Raw genomic sequence first — 23,318 nt, 5'->3', positions numbered from 1 at the left:
AACTTGACACTGATACCGTATTTGGAAAAACGTGGGTTTTCCCTATGGTATCCTGTACTCCTGTTTTATGTTTCTAAACGGAAAGCTTCCTGGGCAATGCATCTGATTGGTGGCGCCCAGGTCACAAGCCCATTCTCAGTTGCAAGCTGGGAAAGCAAGTGTGCTAGGACAGACTTACTTATAATATAGAATTTTTAAAGGATGTTGGACGCACACTAATGTAACATACACCTGTAACAGGGCTATTCAAAGCTTACGTTCTAGTCTCGGCTGTTTTCTCTGTATTCTTTTCCTTCAAGAGTGCATGACTCGTAGAGTCTCTAACTCAATGAATGACTTATGTAATTTGATTAATTCATCTATCAATTCATGAAACTCTAGACACAAGAGTATTCTGGTTATCACACAATTCCCGTGAACTGCTCCATCTTCACTTAATATTCAGCTTACCTAAATCCTAGCATCACCCCTCCGCCCTCTCCAGATACCCTGAAGAGGTAGGCTTCCTTTTTTCTGTAAGTATTATCTTGCCTCTTAAAGACACTTTTTTTTTTTTTTTTTTTTTTTTTTTGAGACGGAGTCTCGCTCTGTCACCCAGGCTGGAGTGCTGTGGCCGGATCTCAGCTCACTGCAAGCTCCGCCTCCCGGGTTCACGCCATTCTCCTGTCTCAGCCTCCCGGGTAGCTGGGACTACAGGGGCCGCCACGTCGCCCGGCTAGTTTTTTTGTAGTTTTTAGTAGAGACAGGGTTTCACCGTGTTAGCCAGGATGGTCTCGATCTCCTGACCTCGTGATCCGCCCGTCTCGGCCTCCCAAAGTGCTGGGATTACAGGCTTGAGCCACCGCGCCCGGCCTAAAGACACTTTTGAGAGTCCCCTCTCTTTCCTTTTGATTGCACTTCATATCTAGGTTCAGCAGAATCGCCCTTCCCTGTATCTCTCTCACTCATCCCTTCCTTTCTAGTCCCATAAGGATTACCCTTTTGCAGCTTTATGTTTGAGCATCTGCACCATGGCCAGTCACTGGTGTTTCAGACTCTGGTTGCTCGTCCCTTCAGTTCATTCCGTAAACTCATCAATGTTTGGTGAATTTCTATTTTCTTCTACAAATCTTCTCACCTGCTGCCCCAGCCAGTGTTCCCTTGAGTGTCTCAGTTTTTTTCTCGGACTTTGCTCGTAATTTTATTCTACCAGGGACCACCCTGCTCCAATTTTTGTCTAAGTCTTAACCTCCCTTCGTAGTGCAGCTCAGGCCAATGCTCTCTTGGAGACCCCCCCCGCGATGGTTCACTTTGTAAATGTGTGGACCTTGACATGGCTACCTCCCCTTCACACCTGGCACAGCTACTTTTCATTGTTTTCCTTCATGAAAATTAAAGTTCTTTTGTCCACAAGACTGTGACAGTGACTTCAGGATAAAGATCATATCTGGATCCCTAGTTCTTAGTGCAGAGCCTAGCACAGACTGGAATGCAGTGTTTGTTGAATGAAGGAATGAATTAAACTGCGAATTAAGAAATGCCTGCTCTGGCACTGAGACTCGCAACTGTGAGTCTCAGTGGGAGACTCACAAGCAGGAAACAAAATGCGGATGTCAGCAGTTTCAAGTGAGACCTGTGGTGAGCTCCTTCCTCTGCCGGTTTTCCTTTCTTAATTTTCAGTCTGAAGTGGGCAAGTGGAGAGTCTTTCTGTGTTAGACTGCGTCGCGTTGGGCAGATTTCTCCAATCTTAGGATAGTAGTGGTCCCTGGCACTGGCCTTCACTTTGCACCATCCCCAGCAAGAACAAAGTCTGTGAACTGAAGTCTAACGGTTGGGAAGTGAATTGAGACGACATCCGGGTTTTACTTAGTTTCTATGCTCAGATGTTAGCAGAAGCCCTGAAACTCTTTTCCTTTTCTATGAAAGGAAGACCTCCACTCTCCGTGAGGCCCTATAGCTCAGGGGTTAGAGCACTGGTCTTGTAAACCAGGGGTCGCGAGTTCAAATCTCGCTGGGGCCTTCCGCGTTTACTTTCTTGATTTAGGTTTTACTTAAATTCCCCCCTAGTCTTTCTGAACTGACCCTGAGAAAACGTGGCAAATTATAACTTCTTGCCACCGTTCAGAGCTTCCAAGTAAACACCAGCTGAGCAGAACGTTTCCTTTAGGTTCCAGTAGTAATGCTGCTTTACCTCCTGGAATGCGGCGGAATCCATTACACAAGCGGTGGAAATTGCCGTCAGTCTCTGCCAACGCCCCGGCTTGCGGACTGGCGGCGAGAGCCCTGCTCACTGCCGGGTGGGAAATGGGGACAGCTAGGCGAGACAATGGCCCCTTAAGCTATTCTCAAGCCCCGGGTCTGGGCATATTTGGAGTAGAGATCAAGATTCCCCTTCTGAAACAGGAAGAGCCAGCGATGACTGCTCTTGCCAGGTGTCCAGAAGATAGATGCACACTGCGCGGCAAGGTTTCATGTGCCAGTGGGCTTTTGGGAAATTAAGGGCCCGACTTTAGGGGCGAGACTTGGGTCACTAAACTTGGTTTTGAAGCAGAGAAATGTGGCTTTCCTTTTGAATGAGCTGAAAATATTTTCTCCAAAAGCGAATTAACACAGAAACTTTGGGTTTGCCCAGATGTCCTCTATTTCAGTGGTTCCCAACCCTTGGGCTGCGCACGGGTCCATGGCCTATTAGGAATCCGGCCGCACAGCAGGAGGTGAACTGCGGGCTAGCTACCAGTACCGCCTGAGCTCCGCCTCCTGTGAGATCAGCGGTGGCATTAGAATCTCATAGGTGCGCGAACCCTATTGGGAACTGCGCATGCCAGGGATCTAAACTGCTCTCTTTTTACGAGAATCTAAGTGATGCCTGATGATCTGAGGTGGAACAGTTTCATCCCGAACCATCCCCCAACTCCTCCTCCCCGCCCCCAAGGTCCGTGGAAAAAGTGTCTTCCACGAAACCGGTCCCTGGTGCCAAAAAAGTTGGGGACCACTGCTCCATTCTACACCCTCTCCCTCCCGAGTCTGTGGACGCGTAAGCGGAAGAGCCGAGATTGAGAGGGGAGGGCAGGAAGTGAGGACACCAGAGAGCTGGGGCCTAAGCCTGGAGGCCCGCCCTCTCCGGCGTTCACAGTTGCGCAGTCAGAATTCTGTGCGTCCCACCGCCTCAGCCCCCAGTTCTCCGACGCCCAGGTGCCGGTCCCCACCCTGCACACAAACACACGCATCCATGCTCGCGAGGCCCCTGGGTCCGCGCCCAGTGAGGCCAACAGGCCTCGGGCGCCCAGAGGATGCGCAGCGTGGGTATGTCCAGGTTCCAGGGGCACCTGCTCTGCTTGGGAGCCCCTCAGTGAAGCAGGGGAGTCCAGCTTTAGAAAGGTTGTCCTCAGAACCTTGGACGCAGGACTGTCTTACAAGCTGGCTTTGCGACTCTGCAATCATCACTTTCCAGATACAAAGAGATTTCTCGTTCCCGTCTCTGGTTAAGGATGTCTTGAATAGGGTTTTTTAGAAATCGTTTTCTCGCACTCCCTTCGATAGCTCAGCTGGTAGAGCGGAGGACTGTAGTACTTACCGTGTCGTTATCCTTAGGTCGCTGGTTCGATTCCGGCTCGAAGGAGAGGTTGCTGTTTTGGGGTTTACAGTAGCTCTTCGTTTGTGCAATACATCTCTATGTTAACGTGATGAAATCTCTTTCTATCTCTTACCCTTGTCCGAAGGAACAGCTTAGCCATGAGTTGAGCTGCATTAATCACACTTTGAAAAGTTGGTTACCTAGCTCTGAAGGACAGTAGACCCGAATCGTCCAACCTTTGGGGGAAGGCACTGTTATCTTACCGAAGTGTGTTATATTTTGGCTTCTACGTTAAGTCCAAAGGCCGGCAGGTATATACGTAGCGCGCGTCTGTCCTGGGGCTCAGTAACCTACAGCCTTGCAACCGAGCTCAGGTCTGGCCCTCGATCTCTATCTCAGACCCCTCCAGGTTCCCTCCAGGCTCTAGTGGGCTTAAATCGCTCTCCGGGCTCAGTGAGATACAAGGATGTCTAAAGTCTAAAAAGCTGCCTTCGTTCACCCCATCCTGCGTCTGGATCGAGGAGAATAAGCCAGACAATAAGCCATACTTGAAACTTGGTAAAGATGGAAGGAATAGCTAAATAAGGCCAAAGGGAAATGTCACAACAAAGAAAAAAAACAAAAACAGAAAAACCTTCAGAATGGCAGGCAGAAAACAGAAATTCAGAGTGATATGAAGGCAGCTTTAACACAGTGGCTCGTTGGTCTAGGGGTATGATTCTCGCTTTGGGTGCGAGAGGTCCCGGGTTCAAATCCCGGACGAGCCCTCAAGTTTACAGTTTTTCCACACCTCTTTTGGCAACTACTGAAAAAAGTTTCCGTTAAATTTGAAATACAGACTGTCTCGTGTTGGGCTGTCCTGCTAAAGAAAGCAGCACCGAATAAGTACGTGGCAGATGGGGCTGCCAACCAGTGTCAAGACCGAGCTTCATGGGTTCCTGGACGCTCAGCCAGGCGTAGTCTCCTAAGGGCCGCCTGGCTCTTGGGAGCAGAAGCCAGTTTCCCGCCATCTGCTCTCCGTGGAGGCAGTGCGCTCGCGGCTGCTGCCCTTTGGGTTCCAGCTGAGGAAGGAGCGTGGATCCCAGACTTGTTCTTTGCCTGGGCTGCCCCTGCGGCCCCTGGGGCGGGGCTGCTGCGGCGCCAGCTCCAAGGGCGGATGCAGGCGGGAGAGGCCTCCTGGGAGAAGCAGGGCGCGGTCCCAGCTACGCAGAGGCTAGTATGCCTACCCTCCACTCCTCACCACGCCCCCATCTCCGTCCGTGTACACACACTCACGCAAGCACGCCACTCCACCCAGACGCAAAGCAGGATTCAAAAGAACAACTTTGCGTTTTCTACGCACTCCCCATCGTCGTACTAGGGAGGAAGAAGCGGGTGAGAAACAAAACTTCTTTCTACCGTCCTGCCCGTTTCTGCCGACTTGTTCAGAGGCCGAGGTACGTTCACACTCCTGCTCCTCTTGCTCTTTGGTAGCTACATCAGGGGCGTTGTGGCCGGGGAGTCCTTTCCTAGTAGAAGCAGCGTGAGACTCCTCGGGGAGGCTTTTGCGGGACTGGGCTGGAGAGGGAGGAATGGGGAGGGAGGTGAAAGTCCAGTATTTGTATGAGTTAAGGACTTTACATTCCCACTCGGAGTTTTACTTTGCGCAGCTGGGCAGAGATGCCAGCTTCTATTGATTAGTAGACTTGGAGGGGGACCACAGAATCGCCGAACCTAAGGGAAGCCCTAGGAGACCTGCACTTGCCCACAACTAAGAAAACTTTGCTTGTTATTCAGGTTAATCACCAGATTTTTGAAGCAGGCCTTAGTTTTTGCAAGCGTAACTAACATCTGGGGATCGGTATTTTCTGTTTACTCTCCTCTGCCTCCCCACCCTTAATCCACCCTCAACAAATATTGTGCAATTCTTAGAGACACTTGCCAACAGCCTCTTTCAAGCCTTCCTACTGGAAGGCTGGGATCCTCGGTTTTTTCGCTCTGAGACAGCACGTCAAATGCTAACAGCAGCACATGAGTAAAGCGCAACATCTTTATTAAAACAATTTCAGCACCACTCAGGGGGCTAAGGGAAATCTCAGATGAGCCAAGATCCTCCCACGTGACAGTAAGAAAATCTTATAATCAAGTAATAATGTAATCAATAGAAACCCAAGTGACATATTTATCTGCAGCACAGGACCACCTTCCCAGAAGCAGCCACAGGTATTCCAAGACTTACTTAACCACAGAGCCACTAACTAGTTTTGCAAGAGGATAGATTTGTTACATACGCTTCAATTCAAGCAATTCTTTTACTGATGACAAGCAGAGTAAAATATTTTTTGAATTTATGGTAATAGTGTAGGTTTGCTTTGAACAGCAACTTTCAGTGGCCCCTTTAAAGTTAATTTTGATTGTCTAGAAAGTACTAGTATGGAAAATAAAAGTTGTGTGGACCTGGCACGGTGGCTTATGCTTGTAATCCCAGCACTTTGGGAGGCCGAGGTGGGTGGATCACGAGATCAGGAGTTCGAGACCACCCTGGCCAAGACGGTGAAACCTCGCCTCTACTAAAAATACAAAAATTAGTCGGGCACGGTGGTGAGCGCCTGTAATCCCAGCTACTCGGGAGGCTGAGACAGGAGAATCCCTTGAACCTGGGAGGCAGAGGTTGCAGTGAGCCGAGATTGCGTCACTGCACTCTAGCCTGGGTGACAGAGCAAGAGCCCATCTCAAAAAAAAAAACAAAACAAAACAACAAAAGTTGTGTGGTGCATTGGGAAGCTTCTAGTCCCGCGAATGCCATGAGTTCCTTGGGCAATACATGTCTCTTTCTCTGTTCCTCAGTTGCCTCTTCTTTAATATGAGGGGTAGACAGACGGTCTCAGAGGCCCCTCCCACTATTGTTCTGTGACTGCACAGCGTGGTGCGATGTTAGAAACAGGACATGAGGCACTCTAGTAACGTGGAGACCAACTATAGTGTGGCAGAGAGGATGGAAAAAATCATTCCAGGAAAAGAGGAATGGCTTTAGCTATTGCTGACAGCAGATAATCAGTTTATAAGCAGGCAAGAGTAAGAGGTTTGTCAAGTTATTGTTGGAAGCATTTGTCACTGTGACTCAAATTAAAGTAGATGGATAAAAAAGTGGACCAATGAAGGCTAGTGAAACCTTTCTTTTTTTTTTTTTTTTTTTGAGAAGGAGCCTCGCTCTGTCACCCAGGCTGGAGTGCAGTGGCCAGATCTCAGCTCACTGCAAACTCCACCTCCCGGGTTTACGCCATTCTCCTGCCTCAGCCTCCTGAGTAGCTGGGACTACAGGCGCCCGCCACCTCGCCCGGCTAGTTTTTTGTATTTTTTTAGTAGAGACGGGGGTTTCACCGTGTTAGCCAGGATGGTCTCGATCTCCTGACCTCGTGATCCGCCCGCCTCGGCCTCCCAAAGTGCTGGGATTACAGGCTTGAGCCACCGTGCCCGGCCGTGAAACCTTTCTTTAGGAGTTTTTATTTAATCTGTATTTAAGCGGATTCTCTGTAATTCTCCGTAAACAGTTATTCCCAGAAGAATACCATGAAATACTTGGGAAAGAGGGAATGGGAACAAAGAGTGAGTGGGCACAAAGCGCAGAGTTGGTTGAAAAGCAAATGTTTAATTTTTGTCTTTGTTTGGAAATACAGGCGTGTCAGCAGGACTTTGTCCCCACTGTCCTTCAGTCAGTAGTGTTGCCACTTCCTGGAGACGTGGTTCTTCTTTTCACACGGGCTTTTCCTTCTTTACCTGTTACTTCCGTTATTGAATAAGTTTCATGCTTATAGACCTAAACTGTGAGAATGATAAAGAAATTTAGAAACTATTTAGTCCATTCTTCCCATCATCTAATTTTAGTCCTGAGACAGAATGAAACATATATACTCTGTATGAAGGAGGAAAGTGCTCCAACACTAGAGTCCTTGGAAACAGGACCTATGCATCCCGTGTCTGTGTGCAGGGACATTATTGGCTTGAGGGAGAGAGAGAAAAAAATCTCCAGGAAAGGGGAATGACTTTCAAGTTAAAGCTGTCTGAACATTTAAAAAATATATGAAGTTTTTTTGCAATTGGCAATTCCTTCATTTGTACTAAAATTACTGACAAAGATGTGATGTTCCTTAATCATAGAATATAATTCCTTGTTGTATTTTAAAACACAAATGACTAAGTACCTAGATGCGTTCTAATGAAATAGTAATTTTTCCCCAAACCCTACTTTTTGTTTCAACAAAACTTCCTTGTGCCAAGTTTAAAAGAAAACCAAAAAACTTTTTGCATTGTGGGCAGATTGTGAGTCCTCCAAAGGTTGTCCAGTGAAGGCCCAGAGGCAGAGAAGGGACCTGACTATATTCAGAGGCTGCTGCTTGCCCCAGCCCAGCACTACTGCAGAACTCTAAAACCAGAGGCTACTCTGTTTGTGTGAGTTGGTGCTTGAATTGGAGCTTCAGGCCATGGGGCTGTGTGCATGCAGGCGCATATGGGTTGTATATTGTGGCAGAGTTCTGCTTTTCGGGACTCAGAGGTGGTGTTGCTTGAGCTGAGTCTGGAAAGACGGGTCAGTTTTCTCCTTGCTTACAAAGGGTTCGAAGTCTGACTCCACCATTCATCTGCTGTTTGTTCTTGGAGTTTCCTCATGAGCAGAGCATATTTACATAATGCCTACCTCACACAGTCCTGGTGCTGGTTGAATGTAGTCATGTATGTGAGAGCTTCACAAAATGGAAGACTGCACTGAATATTATAATTATTGTGATTTCAAGTGCATTTGTTTCACTAGCAGGCAGCCTGTCTTTCTTGACAGCTTCTCAAGTGCAGCCAGACTGAATACTTGCAGGTAGGTGGATGACAACAGAGGATTGAGGATTTTTAAAAAGATAACACTGTCCTAGATCCAACACCACTGTGAGCAAATGCTGGGGGTCTGTGAAACAGTTGGTACCCTGCTGCTGTCTGATATTGGTAACTATGAGATCTATAAAGTGATCCTGGTGACCTTTGGCCCACTGTTTTTACACAAACAATGGATCTACAGCCCTGCTTTGATGGTGGAGATAAGCAATTTTGCAACTACATTACAAGGACTAGACAATTGAATGTTCAGGGTTAGTCTCTTGTGGACACGTAAAGATGGAAGAAGGAGAAACCCAGGAAACATGGCAAGCCTACTTTTAGGGGTTAGAAGCTGAGAGGTTGAGTGTAGGGGGAGAGGCAGTGTACTAATAGCTGTCACACAACCTTCTCTAGAAGTGCTTTCCTGGCTGTGTGAAATCGATGGAATAATGTGCTTAGCATCCATTCATGAAACCAAATGATGTGATATGATAAATAGAATGTGATATGATAAATGATAAATAGAAATTACAGTGGAAAAGCATCTTACTGGAAGACCATATCTTACTCTGTGACATCTTCCAAGGCAGTTCTTGGAGTTGGCCCAGGGAGATCAGAGATGCTATCTTATGGATTCAGATTATTATGTGTGAATAGTGAAACCTCAGTCCTGCCATGGACAAGAGTCAGCACCACAGACAGCAGAAAAAGGTAACTTTTGGACAGAAGGCCATGTTTCTCAAACTTTGTCTTCCAGAACAAATTTCCAATCCATTCAGGTGGGTTAATATCTAACCCAATCATGCCCAGCGAAAAGGTGAATGACCCTCCTCGTTTGTTCAAGAGCAGTGTCCTTGGTTTTCATGTCCCTGCCAGGATTGGGGGTCCTTAGCTCTATTCTTTCCACCCCCTTATTAGAACACTATATAATCAGAACCTGGAGAGGCCTCCAGGTTCACACAGCCAGAACCCATCTCCAGGAACAAACAGCTGGAACCATCTCCCATTGAAGGGAAACTGCTAGGTTTTTTAAGATTCTTACTCCTGGGTAATCTGTTGTTCTATTTGTTTTATATATTATTTCTAGTCATCCATCCATTTTAATGAAGCCATTTTCCTCCCTTTAAAGCCTCTGAGCTCAAGCTCATGAATTAAAAAGGAAATTGATCAGATTCTAAAGTTTAAAACGAAAACAGTTTTCCTTTGGGATGGCCTATATGTGGATAAAGAGAAGTTAGTGAGACTGGAAGCAAGTGGAAGTTTAGGAGGGATTTCTAAATTGTGATAAAATCCCCAAAGGCTTGGGGGAGCCATTTGCCGAAGGGCATCGGGAGTCCTCCCACGTCGTCCACCCCTGTTACAGGCATTACACGTGGCTTAACAAGGAAAGAAACAGAAAGTATGTTTTTAGCATTCTTTCCTTCTAACCTTCCCTGCTAATTTCTTTTCTTAGAAAAGTTTTGGATGCTCTTTGAAAACAAAGTGAGACACATCCCAAGATCAAAAGAAGGGAAGAAGGAAGGAAAAGCGATAAAGGGATGAATATGCCTTGGGTGTTAGGCTCTCACTTTGGGGGATTTTGCCCTAGGATATATAAAAGTGTGAAGCCACATTGATGAAAATGATAACTATAGTTACTCATCATAGACTGTCAAATTAACTCACTGGTGTGTAAAATTTGATGAATCTCTTGAATACTGAACATTGCCTGTGGAGAGAGGGAGACAATATTAATCCTTGTGAAAACTAACAGATTCATTTGATACAGAAGATAAAGTTACTCTAAGGAACAGATGGGGCCAGGTGTGGTGACTCACACCTGTAATCCCCGCACTTTGGGAAGCTGAGGTAGGCAGATCACCTGAGGTCAGGAGTTTGTGACCAGCCTGGCCGACACGGTGGAAACCCCCTCTATACTAAATATACAAAAGTAGCCGAGCGTGGTGGCAGCCACCTGTAATCCCAGCTACTCGGGAGACTGAGGCAAGAGAATTGCCTGAACTAGGGAGGTGGAGGTTGCAGTGAACCGAGATAGCACCACTGTACTCTAGCCTGGGCGATAGAACAAGACTCCGTCTCAAAAAAAAAAAAAGAAAAAAAGAAAAAGAAAGAAAAAAAAAAAAGAACAGAGAACAGCTGGGACTAATTCCACTGACAAAAAGCTAACAGACACTTACGTGTTTGGGTATAGAAGGATATGTCTATAGGACTTTTGCCACCAGATGTGAGGCTCTGCACCCTTGGCTTAGGCAGATTCACTTTTACACCACAAATAATATGTCTCTTACTGGTTTTCTCCCAATTCCATTTTACCTTGCTTTTTGAGAAATTTAGAGTTGAATATATTGAGAAAGTTTTGAGTGAGGGAGCAGATGTTAGATATTGGTGGTTTTGGTGTACGCTTGCTGAGATTTGGCTCCTGGATGTCTTAGGGAATCAAGATTATAGTAAGCCCGGGCAAACCTTAGCTGACTTGTTACAAAATGAATGTGCATATTCTGCAAATCAGAAGCAGAGATACCCTTTTACCTCTGCAGACTGGGATGTGAGGGCCTTCATACTAAAAAAACAAGTGGCTTTTTAGGAGGCAAAGCCCCCGTGTAGTCCAGTGCTTTACCTAGAGGTGTTATGTGAGCTTGGCTTACACATTGAGCCTTATGGGATGATGCATCTTAATGAGATTGGGCCACAGGTCACCCTGTCATCTACTTGTTTCAGTTGGTGCCTTGTGCCCCCAACTAAACTTACACAAAATTTGTCTTTGTAACTGAAGGTCACTGGACTTTTGCTATTGAAACTAGCAAAGTCTCTATTATGCTTAATAAGAACCATGAAACTTCAGATTTTTAGAGCTGGCAACTCTCTTATTTTCTTGATGAACAGGCCTGGAGAGAAAAATGAAGTCAATTATTTAAAAACTATTAAGGGGTATAATAAGGCAAGCATGTTGATTCAAGGTGAATAATATGAGTTCTGTAGGATATACACCAGTAAGAAACACTAACAAGTAAATAGTCCATTGTTCATCCAGGATCACATGGGTAATGGCATGCTTGGAAATGGCACCCATGAAACCTGACAACAGGTCGATCTTTATTTTGTGATATCCTTATGGGTAGATCCTGAGCTTTGTGGCTTTTACTTTGGCACTTACATCTGGTGAGGTGTCCTTGGTCTTAATATCTAATGCAGAGAGAATTTGGACAGAGATTCTAAACAGGCTCATCAGCTCATATTCGCTTCTGGGAACAGCAGTATCCCCGCCAGTTATACAGCATTGTCACCTCTTCCCAGTCCGGTCTTTCCTAGAGAGGACATTAGTAACATTCCTATCCACCACTGCCACCTAATGACTCTTTTAGGTACTGGCAGCTCTGGTTCTGCTCCCTGATTTTTTGAATTCTGAGATTCTGGCACCAGGCAGGGGGATGTTGACTATGTAAGAGAGACTTTTGACATTAGAAGTCAGTATTTGTTCATTACAGGGCAAGAGACTTAATTGATTGCAAATCAATAAAACTTTGATAAGATCTTCCAAAAAGGTAGAAACAGGAAACACACACAGGAGACTGAAAAGCATGATGTAAATGTAAAGAACTTGGGAAGTGGGTGGCTTGACAGCCCAGCAGCTATATTGGAGCAACTGCATGAGTGAATACTTGTTACTCCTTTAGAGCTGGCTCTCCATTCTGCAATCATGTACCTCTTTCTTGATAAACTCCCAAGAACACACTTTCAGCATGGAATTTCAGACTTTTAGAGATAGCAACTCGTCTTAAGTATAGACAAATGTCAGTGCAGACAAATTTGATACACTGCTGAAGAATACCAAATTATATGCTAAGGAATTTTTCATTCCACAATAATGAAGTAAATAGCAGCTGGAAATGTTTGCATTAAGTTCATAGATTATAATTTGTAATGGAATCAACACCAAATGCAAATTAGAGAGAGCCCACTTTGCTCACCCCACATGTCTTCCCATGTAACCGTAGAACACTGGAGTCCTGTGTCTTCCTAGATCCACAGTCTTGCTCTCAGAACAGGCTAGCCACAGCACAGGCCTAGTGCTAGGACCCATGGCCTTTTTAAGCTCAGACTCCCTTCTGTGGACAGCAATATCCCCACAACTTGTACAACATTGGTGCTTCCTGCAAAGGCTACAGAACTATTCGATATGAAGATGTTCATTGACTTACACACAAGAGAAGCACCAAATAAAAAATTAATAATTAGGCCGGGCACGGTGGCTCAAGCCTGTAATCCCAGCACTTTGGGAGGCCGAGATGGGCGGATCACGAGGTCAGGAGATCGAGACCATCCTGGCTAACACGGTGAAACCTCGTCTCTACTAAAAATACAAAAAACTAGCCGGGCGAGGTGGCGGGCGCCTGTAGTCCCAGCTACTCCGGAGGCTGAGGCAGGAGAATGACATAAACCCGGGAGGCGGAGCTTGCAGTGAGCTGAGATCCGGCCACTGCACTCCAGCCCAGGTGACAGAGCAAGACTCCGTCTCAAAAAAAAAAAAAAAAAAAAAAAAAAAAATTAATAATTAATTTAGTGTCTATGAAAATGTACCATTTATTTTTACGTTTAGGGGTCATAAGAATTGTATTACATTTAAGAATGTAATGCAATTTGAAAATCAGATTTTTCTCCCTTTGTGAGAATTTCTCAGTATGTGTGATGACTACCAAGCAATCATAGCCAGTCATAAATTCAGTGAGTTACTCATAAACGAACAATTTGAAAAGCAAAATTCCAAAAATCAGGTAAAATTTTACAGTGAAAAGTTATTTTTGTTGTCAAATATAGGGGCATTCACATATATTAGATATAATGTGGGTTAGATCTGTAATGATTTTTAAAGGCTCTGAATAGTCTTTAAAATTTTCTCCAAAAAACTAAAGGTATAGTCAGAAACTACTTGTCGCACATACCAAATACTTTTCAATTCTCTAATCTTCAACTTTCATAAGCAATAGAATCTTAAAAGTTCATAAGAAATTTGCTTTCTATTTTGTTATAATTCATATTTGTTTAGTTCTATTTTCAATGATCAGTCATTGAGTTAAAATTATGCTCCAGGAAGAAGCACCGTATTTACCTAAAGCGCCTACCTAAAGGTGTGTTGAGTGTCTGTGATGCACCATTCCTGGGATGTGTGTGTTCTAGAGTTTGAGAGGGACAGCTCTTGAGACGTGATGGCAGGAATCCTCTTTTTCTCTTCTTTTGAGGAAGATGTTAAGAAATCATGAGTAGCTGTACCTAAACTGATAAGGCCGATGACCACCTGCTAACACGTGACCTCTTACTAAAAAATAAAAAAATAAGGTGGCGGGCGCTGAGTCCGCTACCGGGAGCTAGCAGGAGAATGCGTGTACCCAGGAGGCGGAGCTTGCAGTGTGCTGAATCCGGCCACTGCACCCACGTGGGCGCATAGCGAGCACTCCGTCTCAAAAAAAAAAAAAAAAAAAAAAATCATTAGAGTAACGTAAGGTTGTGATAACAAAAAAAAAAAAGTCTAGTATGTACATATGCAGGAGAAACTAGAAAATATTCTCTAGAATAATCTCAATTGCTTCCAATGTGAGAAACTCCTAAGAATAACCTCATATTCCTCTTTCTACTCTGTAAGGGTTGGTTCCAGACCCATCTTCCAAACATCAAATCTCTTCTTCCATGCTCCTCCCTCTTTTTTCTAAATGGTACAGAACAAATTCACCTTTGGCCATGAACCACCTACTTCTTGGGGAAGTAGGTCTGCTTCCCTTCAACTCAGGATACAACTGCTTTCAACTGCTTTCTTCACATTAGCTAAGTAATTAGCTAAACAATTTTATGGTTGATCCTTCTCTGGGCTCAGGGTTCCCTAAAACAGAGGTCCCCAAATGCCGGTCTGTGGCCTGTCTGCCTGAGCTCCGCCTCCTGTCAGATCAGCAGGCAGCATTAGATTCTCACAGGAGCCGGACCCCCCTATTGTGAACTGCGCATGTGCGGGATCCAGATTGTGTACTCTTTATGAGAATCTAAATAACTAATGCTTGATAATATGAGCCAGAACAATTTCATCCTGAAACCATCCCCACCCATCCATGGAAATACCGTCTTCCACCAAAATGATCCCTGGTGCCAAAAGTGTTAGAGACCACTCCCCTAAAACTCTCTCTTCTTAGCTCTCACCTCCTGTATTACTGTCTCATCTCAGTACATTGAAGCCCCCATCCTTTCCCCATGGATGCCTCATTTCCTATTAGGGAGGCATTTGATATGTCTTTTTTTTTGACAGAGTCTCCCTGTGTCGCCCAGGCTGGAGTGCAATGGCGCAATCTCGCTCACTGCAAGCTCTACCTCCCGGCTTCACACCAGTCTCCTGCCTCAGCCTCCCAGGTAGCTGGGACTACAGGCGCCCGCCACCACGCCCGGTTAATTTTTTGTATTTTTAGTAGAGATGGGGTTTCACTGTGTTAGCCAGGATGGTCTCGATTTCCTGACTACGTGATCCGCCCGTCTCGGCCTCCCAAAGTGCTGGGATTACAGGCGTGAGCCACCGCACCCGGCCGTCATTTGGTATGTCTTAATGTGCCTCAGGACCTAGTACAGTCCCTGGTACCCAGTAGGAACCTATGTAATGTTCGTTATTCAATTAATTAATAAATGAATTAAAGAGTGAGAGTGAATTTTGTAATGTGATGACTGATTGAGAAATACTCAGTGATTCTAAGGGATAAGAAAGAATGGTTGGAGCTAGAGGTCATGCTCAGGAAACTATTAAATAGACATTCCAGAGGAATGGATTGACAAGAAGTGTGAGGTTAATGAGAAAGGGAAAATAGAATATATAATTTGGTGGCAGAAAAGATCTGATTCATGATGCCGTGTCAGAGATGAAAGCTCCTGTCCTTTTCGCCTGATTTGGTGATGCTGTTCTTGCATCTACCATTTCTCCTTTTGCCCTTGGCAGGAGCCTGTGTTGGAAGAGATGGTGATGCGCCTGGGCCTTTTCTTGTTGGTCTTCATGCTGGGTCTGGGTCTGACCCCACCCACCCTGGCTCAGGATAACTCCAGGTACAGAGACTTCCTGACCAAGCACTATGATGCCACACCACAGGGCCGGAATGACAGATACTGTGAAAGCATGATGAGGAGACGGGGCCTGACCTCACCCTGCAAAGACATCAACACCTTTATTCATGGCAACAGTCGCCACATCAAGGCCATCTGTGGAGATGAGAATGGAAACCCTTACGGAGAAAACCTAAGAATAAGCAAGTCTCCTTTCCAGGTCACCACTTGCAACCTACGTGGAGGATCCTCCCGGCCTCCATGCCGGTACCGAGCCACAGCAGGGTTCAGAAACATTGTTGTTGCTTGTGAAAATGACCTGCCTGTCCACTTGGATCAGTCAATTTTCCGTCCGTAACCAGCGGGCCACTGGTCAAGTGCTGGCTCTGCTGCCCTTGCCTTACATTTCCCCTCTGCACCCTAAAACAGTGTGGCAACATGCATTGCCAAGGGCCCAAAGAAAGAGCTACCTGGACCTTTTGTTTTCTGTCTGACAACATGTTTAATAAATAAACATGTGGCTGGTATCAGTAAGAATCAGAGTCTTCTCACTGATTCTGGGCATATTGGTCTTTCCCCCATTTTCTCTACTTGGTTGCTCCCTGAGAGGACTGCATAGGATAGAAATGCCTTTTTCTTTTCTTTTCTTTTCTTTTTTTTTTTTTTGAGATGGAGTCTCACTCTGTTGCCAGGCTTGAGTGCAATGGCACAATCTTGGCTCACCACAACCTCTGCCTCCTGGGTTCAAGTGATTCTCCTGCCTCAGCCTCCCAAATAGCTGGGATTACAGGCATGTAGCACCATACCTGGCTAATTTTTGTGTTCTTAATAGAGACAGGGTTTCACCATTTTGGCCAGGTTGATCTTGAACTCCTGACCTCAGGCAATCCACCCACCTTGGCCTCCCAAAGTGCTGGGATTACAGCCATGAGCCTCCAAGCCTGGCCACTTTTACCTTATCAGTCAGTTTTTTACAAGTCATTAGGGAGGTAGATTTTACTTCTCTGTGAGGGAAAGAATGGTTAAGTTGATCTACAGAGATGGAAAAATTCCAGGGCTCATAGCCACTAAGCAGAATTTTTAAGAGAGGCACATTGTTTTTTTCTGTCAAATAATAAGCTAATATTACTTCTACAAATATGAGACCTTCAGGAGGAGTTTCCAAGGACCAAGTACCAACATACCAACAGATTATTATAGTTTCTGTCTCTCTGTTACACACACACACAGATATGTAATCCAGCACGAATACCAAAATTCATTCAGGGTAGCCACCTTTTTGTCTTAAGCGAGAGATAGTTTTGATGTTTGAATGGAATGCTCCCAGGATATTCTCTTGTCATGGTTATTTTATATAAAATTCAAAAACCAATTACATTATTTACTCTGTAATCTTTTACTTAATCAGCTAATGTCTGGCAAGTGTGATGTTTTGGGGAAGTTACAGAAAGATTCCGGCCGGGCGCTGTGGCTCACACCTGTAATCCCAGCACTTTGGGAAGCTGAGGCAGGCAGATCCCGAGGTCAAGAGATCAAGACCATCCTGGACAATATGGTGAAACCTTGTCTCCACTAAAAATGCAAAAATTAGCTGGGCCCTGGTGGCATGAACCTATAGTCCCAGCTACTCGGGAGGCTGAGGCAGGAGAATCCCTTGAACCCGGGAGGCAGAGGTTGCAGTGAGCCGAGATCACGCCACTGCACTCCAGCCTGGGCGACAGAGCGAGACTCCATCTCAAAAAAAAGGAAAGATTCCCAGTTTATCTCTTATTCTTCCTCAAGATTTGTTTTTAAGTAAACATAACTTAGGTTAACACTCTCTTTGTAAAATACACTGTTCAATCTACAGACTCAGTAGTCAGCTTCTTGTTACCTAATGTCTGTTAACAGGTACCTGGATATGTTATTTAGAAAGTGGTTGCCAATAAATTAGTTATAAATCACCAGTTTCACTGCCTTGTGAACACATAATTATTGTGGTCTCAGTATTCCCTATGGTGGCTTCCCCTACTCCTGGTATTGCCCTGAAATGGGCCAAAACCCCTGGCTCCCCAATGCTCAGGTTATAGAACGCTGTCCAGGTACCACCTAGGAAAGCCCAGCCTCACTGAAAATATTCAAATTTAGGAATGGGTTTGAGAAGTAGGTTGCTGGTGTGTGCTCAGCACAGGAATCTCTCTTCCTTCGGTTAGTCTATTTCAAAACTGAAAACACTGTCATTCCTTAAGAAAACAGGAAAAAGTATTCCAAACCTCTCTTACTGGAAAATCTGCCATATTACCAAATCTCAAAAACTCTCAGGAAATGAGAAAGTCCCAGTTTCTGGTAAACTGTTTGGGCCCTTTTCTTAAGTTCTTCAACCAGTGCTATTTTCTTGAGGTGAGGCAAAGATCATTGCTCCCACTCAAGGCCTTGATAGGGCAAGTCAAAGGCATGGACCATTATTATATTGATCACATCATAAGCTGTGAAAACTCACATCTTCTCCAAACATCAGCTTGGAGCATTATCATCGCATCGTTTGCTCTGGTGTTAAGGGAAATGGCTGTTTCACAGGAAATCACATGGCAGGGGGATGGGGGTGTTTCCTGACCTGCCGATGGTACTGGCAGCTGGGCAACCATTCCTAGTCCTTTTTGGTCTGGGCCTCTTGTTCTATCATAACCACAAGCTGTTTAAAATAAAATGTCAAATCACAGGCAAATCATTTTGTCCTGAGTGAATCATTTGAAGAATTGAAGTCCTGGTCAGCTGTGATTGTTGGCTTTGCAAGGAAAAAGAAGGAACACTCCAAAATGCTAAGTCCTTTGAAGAATAGTGACATGCAAGGAAGAAAATTCCATGCAATTTGGAGTGGAAAAATTTTTCTAGGGATCTGGTAGCTGAGATATTTTATAGTTTAGAAACAGACTTCCAGTATCATGAGACTACAGTTAGCTCTACGAAATAAAGAGGAGTCAATAATATATGCAACTCTGTAGTCATTCATTATTTTATCCAGATTGACAGAAGCAGAGGAAACCAAGAAAAATGGAAGTGGTAAAAAAAAAAAAAAGGCAATAATTGCCAACATTTACTGAGCATTTACTATGTGCTAGGCCTTGCTATAGGCACTTAGATTGATTTTGTTTTCATAACATCCCTAAGAGGTAGGTATGCTTATTTTGCTTATGAGGGAATCTGCTGAGAGAGGTTAAGTAATTTTCTCATGGTCACAGCCTCAGTCCTTTAGACCACAGTGTCAAAAGAAGTTTTTTTTTTTTTTTTGAGACGGAGTCTTGCTCTGTCGCCCAGGCTGGAGTGCAGTGGCCGGATCTCAGCTCACTGCAAGCTCCGCCTCCCGGGTTCACGCCATTCTCCTGCCTCAGCCTCCCGGGTAGCTGGGACTATAGGCGCCCGCCACCTCCCCCCCCGCCCCCCCCCCCCCCGCTAGTTTTTTTTGTATTTTTTTGTCCCGACCTGCAGGACAGTCCAACGGGCCCTGGAAGGGGGAGTGGGAATGGAGGAGACAAGAAAACACGAGAAATGGAGACAAGACAAACAGCCTGATCAAGTCTCGTTTATTGAGTGTAGGGTCATGCCTTATATAGGCTGGCAGGGGAAGAGGTTGGGCCAGGGCGGTGAGGGGGGGCCGGGTCTTCTCAAATTACAATCGCGCATGCGCCGTGGGTTTGTACTTTTCCCGGGCGCGGGATCGCGCCTGCGCCCTGGGCTGCATATCTTCCTGGGCGGGAAAATGTTTGCGCGTGCGCGGGAAAGGTTGGCGCGCGCAGGAACAGTTCTGGCGCGCGCGGGAGAAACTTAGGCGCCCGCGGGAAAAGCTTTGGGCGCGCGCGGGAAGGGTTTGTAAATAAAGAACCCGGGAATGTGCCCTCTTGTCTCCGCTTTGCGGAGATCAAGCAACAGAGGTCGGCTAATTCCGGGCCTCATGGCTCCGGACATTTTTTAGTAGAGACGGAGTTTCACCGGGTTAGCCAGGATGGTCTCGATTTCCTGACCTCGTGATCCGCCCGTCTCGGCCTCCCAAAGTGCTGGGATTACAGGCTTGAGCCACTGCGCCCGGCCTCAAAAGAAGTTCTTACTGTTAGTCAGGGTGGTGCAATGGAGAAAGTGTTTGGGGAAAATCCTGGCCCAAAAGTATGTGTTGGTATGAGGTGGAGATCATTCAACTTTCTCTTGTAGCTACAGCTTTGAGATACACCCATTGGTGTCCACACTGGCCTGCTGCCTTCAAATATTTCTCTATGTCTTCTTTACTTGGTTAGTGTAGAAAAGCTGACATCCTGGGTCTGCTCTCGCATGAATAGGTGAGGTTTTCTCTGTAGCCAGTTATCTTGCTAAACCATATTTTTGGTCACAAAGAATCAGGATAAGAGAAAGTAGATGAAACTATGGAAACTCCAGGTGCCACCGGAAAAGCAAGCCAAAGTATATTGATCTGCTGAAGCTATAATCCAAGTACTAAGTATACCTTCAGAAGTTGTATGCATTGTTCTTGAGGCAAAAAAGAAATCAAACATCTGCCCTTCCTCCCACAACCTCTTTACTTCCTTCTCTTCCTAACACCGTATCTCACATCTACAGCTGCGGGCATACAGATATGACATACAGCTTTATATCTTTATGCACAAAGGCAAAAGGTGGCTATGGATAAAGGAGGTGGCATTTAAAAGAACAATATCCATGTTTGATACTGCTTTCATTATCAGTAATCAAAAGGTAGGCTTTCAGCAGAACAAAGTAAGGTATAGGTCCCTTGGAAGCCATTTCAGTCATTCACACAGTGTGATCCACCATTATGAAGCAGAATTTGAAATCAAAAGACAATAGTACCCATATACATCAAAGTAGGAGTTCAACTGGGGTCAGTCCTTGGACTGCCCATGTAGAGTTGGGCTGCCTGACTCTCAAAACATTGCCCTTGCTAATTTGGGTTGCTCACTTCCTGTTGAATCAGGGATGATTTTTCTTTGCTGTAGTAAATCGACCCTGCTTCACCTGCTTCACTGCAAGAGTCAAGCCGATTCACAATTCATGTCAATTCCAGGAGCGACGGCCAGATGGCAGCATCTGGCTAGTCAGTTGGTGAGTGACTCCACCTCCAATCTTGATTAAACTCTGCTGCTGGGAAGTAGCAATTCTGAGCATATATAGAGTCTTTGATATCATGAATATTTGGGGCATGGGATGAGAGAGGCAGTAGAGGATAGTGGAAAGAGCACAGGGTATAGACTGAGATAGGCCTGGATTCCTTTCTTTAATTTGTCAACGAAAGCAACGAATGTTCGGAAACTACATGGCAATGCTTTTTTTGTTGGTGCTCTAGATTTTTTCTTAATGCTATAAAATATATGCTTATTTTTCACTGCAACAGGTGACAACACAATGATGCTGCAACTAGAGAAGACAGACAGCTACCAGCAACTATTGACAAGACAGGAGGAACATCAAGAATAGATGCAAGACAAAGCAATGTATCTCCAGGGCCTAGATTTTTTAGGTTATGCATAGAAACAGCAAGGAGAAGAAGACACAATCCAAGTTGTCTTTTGAGGATATTGTGCTGTTTAAATTTATTTTTAAACATTTCTTAGCTTTTCTTATTAGTCAATTTCATAAGCCTGGGAAACACCTTTACTCTATCCATTTAATTGCATTTGTTCATTAGCTCACTGATTTCACTTACTAGTTCATTCAAACAGTAGCTATTATCAACTGTCTTCTAAGTACTGTATCTGGGTACTTACTTTTTTTTTTTAATAGAATTAAAAGGATTTCCAAAAGGACCTGATTTTACATTAGAATTAGAATAATACATTTTAGATTAATGTATAACATATATTATTCTGGAATTAGAATATATTTTAAATCACATTAGAATAATAGCCACATGATAAAAAGAAAAGAAAAATAATAAAATTAATGACAATAAGAACAGTCATGAGAGGAAAGGCAAAGCCTAAATATTCCTCTGCCCTCTTCCTCCACCTAGATTCCCAGATGTAAGGTATTAAAAGTAGTTTATCAACTTTCTTTGACATATCCTGAGTCTATCCAAACTGTCGGGAATTGGAGCCTCCCAGGAACCAAACACTCCCCAAAGATCATACATATACGGAATTCCCCCAAGAGATACACAACTGCAGTTTCATGTAGGTTCACTTGTTCTCTCTTTTTATACTCTGACCACACAAGCCTGGCAGCCACGCAGTCAGTCCCTGCCCTGTGTCATTGTACTGGCTACAGCAACTTCTCTCTGTAAATGAGAAAGGTCTTGCTTTCAGAAAAGATCATGTTTGCAAACTACTCACTCTTGGGGAAGCGGGGGTGGGAAAAGTAGCAGAGATGAGTGGGGAGATGGTGCATATAAGAAGGAGGAAAGAGGAGACTGTGGAGTCAGGATGCCAGCTTGCTATTCTCAACACCTTTTTCCAGTGCCCAGTTCTTACCTTGTTTCTCCTGCCCCTTGCTTTCTTTTCTAGGCACCTCTAAGGTACTGATGGCTCTGCAGAGGACCCATTCGTTGCTTCTGCTTTTGCTGCTGACCCTGCTGGGGCTGGGGCTGGTCCAGCCCTCCTATGGCCAGAATGGCATGTACCAGCGATTCCTGAGGCAACATGTGCACCCTGAGGAGACAGGTGGCAATGATCGCTACTGCAACATGATGATGCAAAGACGGAAGATGACTTTGTATCACTGCAAGCGCTTCAACACCTTCATCCATGAAGATATCTGGAACATTCGTAGTATCTGCAGCACCACCAAAATCCAATGCAAGAACGGCAAGATGAACTGCCATGAGGGTGTAGTGAAAGTCACAGACTGCAGGGATACAGGAAGTTCCAAGGCACCCAACTGCAGATATCGGGCCATGGCGAGCATTAGACGTGTTGTCATTGCCTGCGAGGGTAACCCACAGGTGCCTGTGCACTTTGACGGTTAGATGCCACCCTGCAGGGATTATCACAAGTGGTTGACCTTACACCTACTCCTTAAATAGCAGTGAGTAATACATTTGAGCTGTCCCAGGCTCTGTCTCCTCAGCTCATTTCTTATTCTTTTTCTCTGTATAACTCATTCTATTACATACATTGCACCAAAGAGAAATGGAGACATAAACCTATAATGAATGAGGCTGGGCTTTTCTGCAATAAGCTTCCTTTTATAATACTGGTCAGCTTAGCTCTCTCAGATCCTATCCTGTGGAATTTAGTTATTATGTGTATTTATGTAGTATTATGTAGTATTTCAAACATTTCAAAATGCTTTCATCTATGTTTATCACATTTTAATACCACAGCACTTATAATGATGTCATTACATATAGAAGCTCAAAGTTAAGGGATTTGCTGAAGACTGTAAAATTAATGGAAGAATTGAGACAAAAATCCAGTGCAGCTGGCCACTTAATCAAGGCTTTTTCTACTTCATCACAAGGAATGTTTTGAAACTCTCTGGTTTTTTTTATCCTTAAAATTCACCTGTCCGGGGAGGCATTAAAAATTTGGAAATGTATGCCAGCAAAATGTGAGCTCTGTATTTTTTGGCTTTGTTATGTTTGAGTTGAATAAGATTAAGAAAATGATATTGGGAATTTTCTTTTTCCTGAACCTTTGAATCACCTTAGTAAGTCAAAGTATTAAAAAAAGTACTAAATCATTAAGATTCATGTGCTTTTGCTGACTGAAAGATTTTTTTGTTTTTCTTGTAATAAAGGACTTAAACTGAAGGTACCTGAGAAGACTGTGCTATGGTATTATATCTTTTTCTCCAATTTTAAAAATTCTTCTCTAGTTTATAAACATGCGTGCACCTTAATAACCTCATAAACTCTGGTCAAAGACTAATGCCTATCAGATCC

General features: G+C 44.6%; 2 protein-coding genes and 3 non-coding genes across 8 annotated transcripts; all 5 read left to right on the top strand.

The window, feature by feature from the left end:
- Nucleotides 1-1,926: 1,926 nt before the first annotated feature.
- On the top strand, nucleotides 1,927-1,999 carry TRNAT-UGU. Its single transcript has one exon. It is a non-coding gene; the product is annotated as a tRNA-Thr (tRNA).
- A 1,510-nt stretch (nucleotides 2,000-3,509) lies between these two features.
- On the top strand, nucleotides 3,510-3,598 carry TRNAY-GUA. The gene is given in 2 exon segments: nucleotides 3,510-3,546; nucleotides 3,563-3,598. It is a non-coding gene; the product is annotated as a tRNA-Tyr (tRNA).
- A 650-nt stretch (nucleotides 3,599-4,248) lies between these two features.
- TRNAP-UGG lies at nucleotides 4,249-4,320 on the top strand. Its single transcript has one exon. It is a non-coding gene; the product is annotated as a tRNA-Pro (tRNA).
- Nucleotides 4,321-4,409: 89 nt separating this feature from the next.
- Nucleotides 4,410-15,994, top strand: ANG (angiogenin). Its single transcript, XM_010377082.1, has 2 exons — nucleotides 4,410-4,989; nucleotides 15,357-15,994. Exon 2 carries the CDS (start codon nucleotides 15,375-15,377, stop codon nucleotides 15,813-15,815), a length of 441 nt encoding a protein of 146 aa, XP_010375384.1. The 5' UTR covers nucleotides 4,410-4,989; nucleotides 15,357-15,374; the 3' UTR covers nucleotides 15,816-15,994.
- On the top strand, nucleotides 4,446-23,195 carry RNASE4 (ribonuclease A family member 4). 4 transcript variants are annotated; one of them, XM_030930240.1, is made up of 4 exons: nucleotides 4,856-4,989; nucleotides 20,437-20,542; nucleotides 20,832-20,931; nucleotides 21,940-23,195. In XM_030930240.1, the coding sequence occupies exon 4, from the start codon at nucleotides 21,957-21,959 to the stop codon at nucleotides 22,398-22,400; it is 444 nt and encodes a 147-aa protein (XP_030786100.1). In that variant the 5' UTR covers nucleotides 4,856-4,989; nucleotides 20,437-20,542; nucleotides 20,832-20,931; nucleotides 21,940-21,956; the 3' UTR covers nucleotides 22,401-23,195. The 4 variants fall into 4 exon arrangements, with proteins under 4 accessions (XP_010375382.1, XP_030786100.1, XP_030786101.1 ...); XM_030930241.1 differs by lacking the exon at nucleotides 20,832-20,931; XM_010377080.2 differs by lacking the exons at nucleotides 20,437-20,542; nucleotides 20,832-20,931 and having other exon boundaries at nucleotides 4,446-4,989.
- Nucleotides 23,196-23,318: the final 123 nt, after the last annotated feature.

This window comes from Rhinopithecus roxellana, chromosome 5, assembly GCF_007565055.1.
Source record: "Rhinopithecus roxellana isolate Shanxi Qingling chromosome 5, ASM756505v1, whole genome shotgun sequence".
NCBI classification, from domain to species: Eukaryota; Metazoa; Chordata; class Mammalia; order Primates; family Cercopithecidae; genus Rhinopithecus; species Rhinopithecus roxellana.
Note: the sequence above shows the minus strand (reverse complement) of the source record. Positions and strands in the feature narration are given on the sequence as shown.

What these genes read in the sequence shown, in the direction of transcription:
- ANG (XM_010377082.1), top strand. Translation starts at nt 15,375, where the DNA reads ATGGTGATGCGCCTGGGCCTTTTCTTGTTGGTCTTCATGCTGGGTCTG.
- RNASE4 (XM_010377080.2), top strand. Translation starts at nt 21,957, where the DNA reads ATGGCTCTGCAGAGGACCCATTCGTTGCTTCTGCTTTTGCTGCTGACC.